Raw genomic sequence first — 11,363 nt, 5'->3', positions numbered from 1 at the left:
GAGTTGAGTAAGCTCCCTCACTACCCTGAACAGCTCTGCCAGACGCGACTCCGCGGACGCGATACGCGCAGAAAAGAACGAGTTCTTCGCTGCGATTATCGCCACTCCGTAGTCCTTCAAAAGAGAGTCCAGGAGTGTCTTGTCGGCTAAGGCCTGATGTCTCCGCCATTTGCGCTCTAGTCGTCGCAAAACTTGCTTCCTGGCCCGAAGATCTTCCGTATACCAAGGCCGTTTTTTGGAAGCAGGTCTGAGAGGACGCTTGGGAGCAATACTGTATATAGCCCTGGAGAGATCAATATCCCAGATGTTAGTTAGGGCATCAACAGAATCGCCATCAGTTCCAACCATAAGCCCCTCTAGGGCTTCTTGGAACCTTTTGGGTTCCATCAGCCTTCGAGGGTGGACCATCCGAATAGGTCCGCCACCCTCAGGAGGGATCCGGGTAGAAGCCTTGATATTAGCCTCGACCAGGAAATACAAAAATGTGAGCATTAAAGTGGGATTTAACTGATGGCAATATTAAAATAATTTAAAAATACACAAACCTAAAACTATACCTTGGCACCCACAGGAGCTTGGTTCCAGGTCCCCCCTCTGGATACCAAAAAAACATGGATGCTCTAGTCCCATTGAATACAATGGCTAGGAAAATTATATAAAATGGCAAAATCAAGGTTTGCTTTTTGGAATGTATGTTTTTAAAAAATATTTTCAGACCATGGGTGCTTGAATCTGTGGACCAAAATAAATAAAAAAAATATCCATGGATATGGAGGGCTGACTGTACTTAAAAAGATAAAATACCATGAAAAGATAAAATGCAATTAAAGCAATTCATTTTAGGGCAATGCAACAAATTCAATACATTCTTTTAAAACCATTTTAAAAGTCTCCCAGCATAAAAAGGTGTTTGCCTGACAATAGAAAGAAGCAGAGAGGGGGCCAGTCTGGCCTCCCTGAGAAAAGAGATTCTAGAGCAGCCACTGAGAAGGCCCTAACCATGCTTGTGATTGCGGTGGGCCTAAGAAAAGGTCCTTAACCTATTCTCATACTGCACCAGCAGCAGGGTGCTGGAAATTCAGAAGCAGTATCGAATTAACCAAACAATATCAAATTAACCAAACAGTCCAGAGTCAAAAGCTGTAAATCGTCAGCACAGTCCATGGGTACCAAATAATAAGGTCAAGAAACAGTCCAGGGTTATAAATCCCATAGTCAGGATAATCTATAAATGCAGGCTTCAGAAAGAAATTGAGTTTTTTTCAGAAACCGAAAGGAGGAAAGCTCTTGCCTTAAAAAGCATAACAAATCAGCACCACCCGACTTGCACATTGAGAGACTGAGGGGCTTTGCAGACTGGCCATTAAAGCCGGCCTGGGGGTGAAGTCGGGGCACAGCATCCATACGACACATGCCCCAACTCTGCCCTCATGGTGGCATGATGTCACGCGCTGCTCCACCTGGCGCATGATGTCATGGCGCTCCTCTGGCGCTGCATTTAGATGATGCAGTGCTGAAGAAACACCTTAAAGCTGCAGCACCGTGGTTATCGTGCCCTGGAAAGGCCAGATCGGGGCCATGGTGTACGGCTGCCGCGGCCCCGATCTGGGAAAGATGGAGGCAGCTGCAGGCTGCCCCTTCAGGGGTGGTCTGCACATCCCCTGAGTCTGTTCCAGATGCCACAGCCTTTCTTGAAGTGATAGAACAATGTCATCAATCTCCTCCTCTTTCTGTGGAGGAGGTGACTGTGAGACTGATCAGGAGGAGGTCTTGGCCATGGTGAGTCTGCTTCATCTTCAAAAGCCGAACTCTCGAGCAGGGCATGACAAGCCTCTTCTGATGATCTTAGAACTAGGGCCACTTCATATAAGGAGATTGGGTTTGCCCCTCAAAAGCCAAATAAAACTGACAACTCTCTTACCATGATCCCTGCAGGTGGTCTGTGGATGAGGCTTTCTCAGAGCTCGGGTAGTTCCTGCTGTACATGGAAGACAGATAGGCCTGTGGAAAGGAAATGCCAGACAGAAATTAGGGTAGGACAAGATCTTGCTTCATTATTGTTTGGACAGTATAAACATTTTCCATTTGGGCAAGGCAAGCAAGATGCATGCAGCGTCCACTACCAAATTTGCATCCTTGGACTTTAAGGGGGGAGAGAGAATAGCCTACAAGTCAAGCAGTGTCTTTTTCCCCCCTAAGGGAGGAGTAATTAAATCAGTTTCCAAATGGTCCAACAACAGGGAAACACAGTATAGCACTAGGAGACACAATGTTGTGTGATAAGTTCCAAGCAAAGATAGGATTAATGCTGTTCAACTGCAGTACAGTTGTGTCATGGGATAAAATCCTCAGAGGAATAGGTGAGATTCCTCAGTTTTTGAGTGAAGTCAAATTTTAATACACTTTATTATTTTCTTCTTTCTTCCCTTTTCATCTCACCTTGCAACAGTAGAGGGCCTGACTTTCCTGGAAAGTTTCACTAGAGCAACATCGTAATCATAGAATTCAGGGATTCCACGATCCTGTAGCTTCCCAATCCGATACTCTGGGTGGGAGTGGACAGCAACCACATCAAACTGTGCTCTGCCTAGGGAAGAGGAAGGAAAAAATTAGAGGTGCTCCCTTGTTGCTATCCATAGACATTATTAGACCTTTACAATGCTTATCTCAAAACATTGAAGTAGGTAGCCAGCAAAACATAAACTTTAGTGGTATCTGCATGAGCCAGAATATCCTGGCCTTGAAGCTATGCTGATGTCTCCCTGTTACAAGCTTCATGTATATATATCGCTTCATACAGCCTAAGCAGGGTCTAAGCGGTTTACAACTGTAAGCTAATTTGTCCCCAACAATCTGGGTACTCATTTTAGCGACCTCAGAAGGATGCAAGCCTGAGTCAAGCTTGGGCCCTTTTGTTGCTCTTGAACTCACAACGCAACCTTGTGGTTTTGAGTGACTGGCTGCAGTACAGGCATTTAACCACTGCGCCACCAGGGCTCCTACCTTGGGTACTCTGTTGCGATGTGGAGCAGCTGTTCCCACACGGGTCCTAATGTGCTGCCCAGTGTCACTGCCACTTCCACAAATCACCCAACATTGTTCAAATGGCTGTGCACCTTGTTATGACCTCAAAGTGAGCAATGCGTGGCAGTGGCAGTGATGCCAGGCAGTTCAATGGATGCATTGTAAACAGCCACCTGACATTGCAAAAGAGGGCTCTGGATCTTCTGGAAAGATCTGGAAAAAAAGATGAGTTATTTTGCACTGGTTTTTTTGGGGTGTGTGTGGTTATATGATAGTTTCGGGGCAGAACTGGCTGGATGCCATCCAAACAGTTCACACTAGAACTATGGATTGGGCCCTGCGTCATAGAACTACTCACTGTGGGAAAAGGTGGAGGACTTTCTTTTTCAGCCCGTGTGGACAGGGCCTTGGTCTTGGTTCTCCCATTGTTAGAGCCACATACACCAACTGTCCCAGTTTGGCAGAGACAGCACTGATTACTCCTCTGTCCTCCCACTTTTTCAGATGCTTTTAAAATATCCCAGTTTCTCTCTCCTCCCACTTTCTCCCTCCACTCTCAACATACTCCAACTGGTGCAAATTAAATTCAAAGTGTAAAATGAGTTTGCATTTAGTGAGGGGAGAGGAAAGGAGGGAGCAGAATCTTGCCCTTCCCAGTAGGCTCTGGCAAAAATAGACCGCTGCAGCCTCTCCTAGCTTCTCTCTTATTCCTCATTAATAACATTTGTCATCTTGACCACATTCTGATGTTGCTTGGCCACATGTGTACCAGTTTTTATCTTTAAATGTCAGAAGATATGAGGTGGATTTGTGGATGGCACAAGAGAGGACTGTTCAGCAGCTACTTCCATGGTGTTGACCAAATGTATCTGAGGAAGGAGACTCAAGTCTACGAAAGCTCATGCTAACCAACCTCTACCTTTCAGTTAGTCTCAAAGGTGCTGCAAGATGCATACTAGTTTTCCAGACTGACACAACTATAGAGTTTATCACACGGGAGGCTAAGTACCTAAATCCCATCCAGAAACAGGATTTAAATCCCGGAAAAATTCTGCAAAAGTGGGATTGTTTTCAGATTCATCAGGGGCATTGTACATTAACGTGAACATAACCAACACAGAAAGTGGGCAAAATCGGCTGTTTTTTACATTCGGGAGAATCCCAAAAGTAAAAAGTGGCCAATTTTGTCCACATTGTGTGTGGGTTAATGCTAGATTAATGCTCAGTGCCCCTGACATTGTTTGAAAATAAAACGATCCTGCTTTTGCGGGATTTTCCTGTTTTAAACCCCATTTCTGCACCCTATATGATAAACCCCTATGTCTATGAATTCTACCACACTATTTTAAAGGATTATTTTTGATATGATTGATTGTTTTTTTAAACATTTCATTATAAGGCATTTAGCTGTACTTTACATTAATCTGTGTTGTAAGCCACCTTGGGCATGATATAAGGAAAGGGAAAGATAGGATGTAAATAAAGTAAAGTAAAATATTCTTGAACATCTGCCTAAGTCAGAGGTAGACAATGTATATCTTGTGGGCTATACACAGGCTTTGTGATCCTCTCAGTCTCCCCCATAATTCCTCAGACAATGGGTGGAAATGGTCTAAAGGTTTTTCCTACGCTTGCAGATGTGAAAGAGCAGTGGTTTGTGTTTAAATAGGTCACAGCACATGCCCAAATCCTTCCCACTTGCAAAGCCCAAAATTAAAATTGAAACTGCACATCCAGTCACTTTCAGTTTCTTCCACCTTACTACACCTACACTCCCCCCCCCAAATTTTGAGACCTGGTTCTCTTTCACACTATACAGTTCTAGCAGTTTGATACTATTTAGACTGCCATGGCTCCATTCTGTAGAATCCCAGGGTTTGTGAGGTATTTGGAATTGGCTGCCAGAGAGTTCTAGTGCTTTGCCAAACTACAAATCCTAGAATTCCATAGGATACAGCCAAGGCAGTGAAAGGGGTATTGAAGTACTATAATTGTATAGTATGAAAAATCCATTGGTGTGGCCTGCAGTGTGTGCTACGGTAAAAATCCACATCATGAAGTACAGTGGATCCTTGTTATACGCTGGGGTTTGGTTCCAAGATCCCCCGTGTATAACAAAATCCGTGTATGCTCAAGTCCCATTAAGTATAATGACATAGCAAAATGGTGTCCCTTATAAAAAATGGGAAATCAAGGTAAATTTATACTTTTTTGGAACATTTTCAAACCGTGTATGCTTGAATCTGTGTATAAAAAATCCGTGTATAAGAAGGTCCGACTGTACCACCAACTGGTTTATGCTCATCTAGATGCTATTAAAGGCAGAAGAGCAAGTTAGACCAGTTTTATTTTTCCCAGCCAGTTGGTAACCCCCCAGTTTCTTTCTTCCCACTATCCTCATCCTGGAATATTTTGGCTTACCGATGTTAACAGTGATCTGGTCTGCTGTATCCCTTATAGTGAAGCAGTGGGCTGAAGTCAAGATGTAGTATTCAGAAACAAGGGATCCTCTGCAGTATTCGTATACACCTCCTGTGCGCTTTTGTTGGAAGAGAAAAGCAGTGTGTTCATGGAAATCATGGAACAATAGCTCAGAAGTGCAATTCTATGCAGTTTACTTGGGAATAAGTCATCCTATTAGATTCCAGCAGTGGGCCCTTTTCCTACATGAGCATGCATAAGATGGCCATTTCAGACACCTTGGAATAGGCGGCCATCTGTGTGCCTGGCTGGGCTTCTGTGCCTTTAAAGGGCAACAGTATTGGCAGAAATTTGAAATATGATTTTCCCACCCTCAGTAGATAGAATCAGAATGGAGAACTTGGTTTACTTTCTGCCAGATGTAAAGGCACAGAAGACTTGGCTCCTAAAAACATTTTAAATTCTATCCAACTTGGCTCACTGAATAGTATTGCCGAAGCCAAAGGATGCTCAACAATGGTTCCGTTTCATCCTGGAAAGAAGTGACCAGTGGGGTCCCACAGGGCTCTGTCCTGGGCCCGGTGCTATTCAACATCTTTATCAATGACCTGGATGAAAGAATTGGGGGCATACTTATCAAATTTGCAGATGACACCAAATTAGGAGGACTAGCTAAGACCCCAGAAGACAGGATCAAAATTCAAAATGACCTGAATAGACTAGAAAGCCAAAACTAAATTATATTATATAATATATAATATTATTATATTATATTATAACAAAATTATATTCAACGCAAAAAAAAAGTAAGGTACTGCACTTAAGGCAGAAAAATGAAATGCATAGATATAGGATGGGGGAACATCTGGCTGAATGAGACTACATGTGAAAGGAATCTAGGAGTCTAAGTAGATCACAAGTTGAACATGAGTCAACAGCGTGATGCGGCAGCTAAAAAGGACAGTGTGATTCTATGCTGCATCAATAGAAGTATAGTGTCTAGATCAAGGGAAGTAATAGTGCTCCTCTATTCTGCTTTGGTCAGGCCCCAGCTGGAATATTGTGTCCAGTTCTGGGCACCACAATTCAGAAAGGACATGGAAAACTGGAGCGTGTCCAAAGGAGGGTGACTAAAATGGTGAAGGGTCTGGAAACCATGTCCTATGAGGAACGACTCAGGGAGCTGGGGATGTTTAGCCTGGAAAAGAGAAGGTTAAGAGGTGATATGATAGCTCTGTTTAAATACAGTGGTACCCCGGGATACGAATGCGCTGCCTTACGAAATTTCCGGGTTACGAAAAAAATCCATTAAAAAAAACTGTTCCGGGTTACGAAGGTTATTTCGGGTTACGAAAATTTTTTTGGTGCTTTTCGGCGCTTTTTCGCACGAAATCGCGGCTTTTCCCCATTAGCGCCTATGGCATTTCGGCTTGCGAATGCTTTTCGGGTTACGAAAGCGGCGGCGGAACGAATTAATTTCGTAACCTGGGGTACCACTGTATTAGAAGGAATGTCACATTGAGGAGGGAGCTAGCAATGGACGGGTTGATGGAGGCCGGCGATTTGGTGGCGATTTAGTGTGCACCAATCCCCGTCTCCATCCCGCATCCCAGATGAAGCCTGGGAGGCTGGAGCCAAGCAATAAGTTCCTAACACAGGAGTACCCTGAATTAGCTCACTGAGATGTAAAAAGTAATGTTGATAGAAAGAATAAATATGTTTATAATAGAATATTAGCAGGTTGCTAACTACGGACCTTACCACACAGGGCACAGAAGTAGGGTCAGTTCGCATTGGCCGATGCGTATTCCCATCATATCGCATCATTCATTCACACCCGCGCTCTCTGAATACGCTTTGCCGATTCGTATTCGCGTCATATCGCATTGTTCTTCCTCACCTGGGCGGCCTTCCGAATTGAGGTTTTGCGCATCGGCCAATGCATATTCAAGCAAAGCGAGGCAAGTGCAGATTGGATAACCACACCAGCCCAATACAATGTGTATTGGCCGATGTGCATCGGCAGCCTTGCGCATGCTCTGTGGGGCTCTGAACGGGGCGCAACATTTTTAACTTCCGGGGTGAAGAATGAGGTCACTGTTTAGCACGGTATATCGTGAGAATTGCTGCCTTTAGCCACTTACGAAAGGGGTATGCACCATCTATATATGTGTGTGTGTGTGTATGCACACACATAAATACATACATACTTATATATATATACACATAGTGGTAAAGCCAAAAGTGTGATGCCTTTTTTTATGTGTACACACATATTTGTCTGTATGAGTGTTTATACACACACACACACACACACACACACACACACACACACACACAGATATACACACATATATATATAGTGGTACTGCCAAAAGTGTGAAGCCGTATTTATATGTGTACACACACAGCTGTCTGTGTGTGTGTATACATACATACATACATTCATACACATATACACACAAATGCGCATATATATATATATATATATATATGCACGCATGTGTGTATATGTATATGTATGTATACACACACACACACACACACACACACACAAAAGCTGTGGAGTAGCCGAAAGTGTAATGCTGCATGTATATGCTTACACACACATCTTTGTGTGTGTGTGTGTGTGTATATATATATACACACACACACACATATACATATACATCCCCCCCCCGACACAAAAGGTTTCTGCTTTATCTCGGTCAGTGGGAAAATCGCTCCCCAGCCCTGGCGTTTGTCCTGAAAGGGGAAAGGGCCAACGGAAGGAGATGGGGGAAATTCCAGTGCAGCATCATGGGAAATTTGTAACCCATTGGTCTTCAGGAGAACCAGCGGATTGGATGTACACACTAGCCAAAGCAGCAGAGGTTTCGCACTGGCCATCAATACGGATCCCATGAATCCACTAATTTTGCGGACTCACAAAACGGAGGAGCCGGCTGTCTTCAGTTCGGAACCCTGCCGTGAATACACATTGGTCAAAGCGTATTCACGTTATATCGCATTGGTCAATACGTATTCTGAGCTCACAGGTGTGGAACACCAATGCGATATAACGCAAATACACATCGGCCAATGCGAACTGAACCTACTTCCGCGCTCAAAAAACCCCTGTGTGGTAAGGTCCTACATCTCAGTGATCTTTTTCTGTCTATCGACTCATTTCTGTGTTCTGTCATTTATTTTATGACTGAAGGATAAATACAGAAGGTGGCTAGAAAACAGGCACTGCAGTTGCTAAGCAGTCACAACTTGTTCTCTTCTTTTCCTGCCTCTCTGGAAGCCATTAGCCCAACCTCATGACCAAAGATTTTGGCTTCTGTTCCAAAGGTTCCAGTCTTACCCTGATGGTAATGGTGGCATGCCAGGGATTCTTCTCTTGGTCATCTGCTGTTTGATGTTCCTTGGCCAAACCACACATGGACAAAGTCTCACTCTCATCTAGGAATAGAAAGGCATATTTCAGAATGGTTGAAATTTGGAGTATCCCTAGACAGGCAGAGGATAACCCCCCCCCCCCCCCCCCCGCAAACAAGTAGAGGGATGCTTTCCATTCATCTCTATGTGGGATGGAAATAGCAGGCAAAGGGGCAGAACTCCTGGGTTCCCAGAGAGGGAAATGGATGGGGCAGGAGGCAGCTAAAAGCTTCTGGGAGAAGAAACTTTGACAAGTTTGTCTAGTTGTGTCCGACTGTTGGGGGTAGTGCCAATCTCCGTTACTAAGCTAAAGGAGCCAGGATTGCCAAAGATGACTCTGTGATCTAATGTGGCCAGCATAACTGCATAGACCACTGTTAACCTTGTCATCAAAGTGGTACCTGTTTATCTACTAACACTTTTACATGCTTTCAAATTGCTAGGTTGGCAGAAGCTGGGACTAGTGACAGAAGTTCACTCAGTCACATGGCACTTGAGTCTTGAACTCCTAACCTGTCAACCGTTTGATTGTTCTAGTCAGTATCTTAACTGCTAAACCAACACATTCCCTATCCATCACAAAATCCGGCTTATAATGCCGTCCCTGCACCTGGTGTCCCCTGGTGCAGGAGACAGGGTTTCTAGGGCAGCATGCGTGTTCTCACTCAGTGCTGCCCCATTATTTTCTTTATGAGGAAAAGGATGGGACAGCATCGGGGGAGCATGAGCAGTCATGAGGAGAACAATGGGATGGCATGGTGGGATGCAGCCTCCATCAAGAGAACAATGTGATGGCACCAGGAGTAAGGGCCTGACTGGGTGTCACTCCTCTTCTGGGGTGCCATCTGGTGTGGGTCGCACCCCCTGCACCCCCAGTGACTCCACTCCCTGCTTTCCGCAGTGGCCAAACATTTATTTTAGGAAGCCTCCAAGCATTATGTCACATGTCTGCCTCAGGGAGAGGGGCAGTGCAGGAATGTTTGGGGACAGAATCAGCTTGCACTTTAGATGGTGCTGCATCAGCCATTTACACTGAACAATCAGCCTGACTAGATATGGCAGGCACCAAACACCTGTCAGCACTGGAAGCAACAGCTGTCCCCCTCTCTGTGGAAAAAAGACCCAAACGACCTCAGGGATGACTCTGACCTGCTTTCTGGAAGCCTGACTACTCTTTTGCACATCTCTCTGCCCATCTTGGTTTTGCCAGCGAGCACAATTGCAATTCAAATTCCCATTTTGTCATTTCAAAACCAAATAACTTCTTATCCATTTTAAACCTGTCAACCAATTGCCTATAAAAGTGCCATTGCAAATTAATACTTCGTAGTTCCAGTTCTTCTAAGGTTTTCATGTAATTTGCCCAATTTCTAATTTCAAAAGGTCTCAATACATAATCCATTTATCTTTTCTTTTCTTGTGTACACAAGGCTCCATGGGGTGAAAACCACAAAGATATTTCAGAACAAACTCTAGTTGTATATTTAACCCATAAAATGGCTGGTGACCATATGTTCAGGCATATTTATGCATGCAAAAACCTGTTTGAAGTCTCATAAGACTTCAGTCCTGTGAGATTTCCCCTGAGATCTGGTGTGAGATCTCATCCAAAGTCTCATGGTGCCGATACCATCACAAGACTTCCAGTGAGAAGGACTCAGAACAACCAACTGAAGTCCTAAGAAGCCCCGATACTGGTCCCAAGAAGTCCGGGCAGAGTCATCCCTTGGCTTCTCGATCTCTGGACTCCTAATTACCATGTGGCTCTTCTCCTCTTCCAATGAATTACATATCATATAAAGACAGCAGCTGCCTCCTGCTCTGATTTCTTCAAAATCGCACTCGTACATAGGCTCCCTTTGAACCAGCAGGTTCCTTATAATCACCAGGGCTATCAGCCTTTCCTCCAGGTATGTATTCAAAGTAATTTCAGGTAAAGCGAGGGATCATTGAAGCTCAAGAAGCCTAGACAGTACCCTGTGAATGTGTCATGTAGAACCTTTCCCAGAATCCTTTTCAGTGTCTCTCATCTGAAAATTGGATGTGGGAAAGGTGCCTGAAAGTAGGAGTTTGGGAACCTGCTCACAACCATATTTGTGAACTGATTCGCAGAGAAAAATTAGACTGCCTGTGTTTTCTAGGAAAGAAATAATTGGAAGTTCAGGAGGTAAAGCACGAAATCAGTGAAAATGTAGGTTTTTATTACCGATCATCTCGTCAAAAGCCTTCTGAAGGTCTTTGTAGTCTCTCAATTTGAAGGCGTGTCTCTCACCACTCTTTTGAGATGCAAACTTATTCACGTTTTCCATGACAACTGTGCTCCCAACAGCAAAGACATAAACATCTATATGCAAATGTGAATGGAAACATGGATGAGTATAGAAATTTTAAGGATCCTTACCCCCCCCCCCCCCCCGAGAGAAGCTGATACATTTGGCCCTCTCTATCAGCGGGGAATTCAGTTCTGGACTCCCCTGGAGATATTAAAAATATGG

At 44.2% G+C, this 11,363-nt stretch overlaps 1 protein-coding gene across 1 annotated transcript in view; it reads right to left on the bottom strand.

The window, feature by feature from the left end:
- Nucleotides 1–1,847: 1,847 nt before the first annotated feature.
- The window catches only part of LOC121922134 (complement factor B-like), a 34,682-nt gene continuing 25,166 nt past the window's right edge, over nt 1,848–11,363 (bottom strand). The window contains exons 10-14 of the mRNA XM_042451128.1: nt 11,075–11,212; nt 8,795–8,892; nt 5,446–5,563; nt 2,440–2,587; nt 1,848–2,001 (exon numbers count right to left, since the gene is read on the bottom strand). Of these exons, the coding sequence (XP_042307062.1) occupies nt 1,863–2,001; nt 2,440–2,587; nt 5,446–5,563; nt 8,795–8,892; nt 11,075–11,212 (641 nt within the window). The 3' untranslated portion in view covers nt 1,848–1,862. The remainder of the gene's footprint in view (nt 2,002–2,439; nt 2,588–5,445; nt 5,564–8,794; nt 8,893–11,074; nt 11,213–11,363) is intronic.

This window comes from Sceloporus undulatus, chromosome 2 (assembly GCF_019175285.1).
Source record: "Sceloporus undulatus isolate JIND9_A2432 ecotype Alabama chromosome 2, SceUnd_v1.1, whole genome shotgun sequence".
Classification (NCBI taxonomy): Eukaryota; Metazoa; Chordata; class Lepidosauria; order Squamata; family Phrynosomatidae; genus Sceloporus; species Sceloporus undulatus.
Note: the sequence above shows the minus strand (reverse complement) of the source record. Positions and strands in the feature narration are given on the sequence as shown.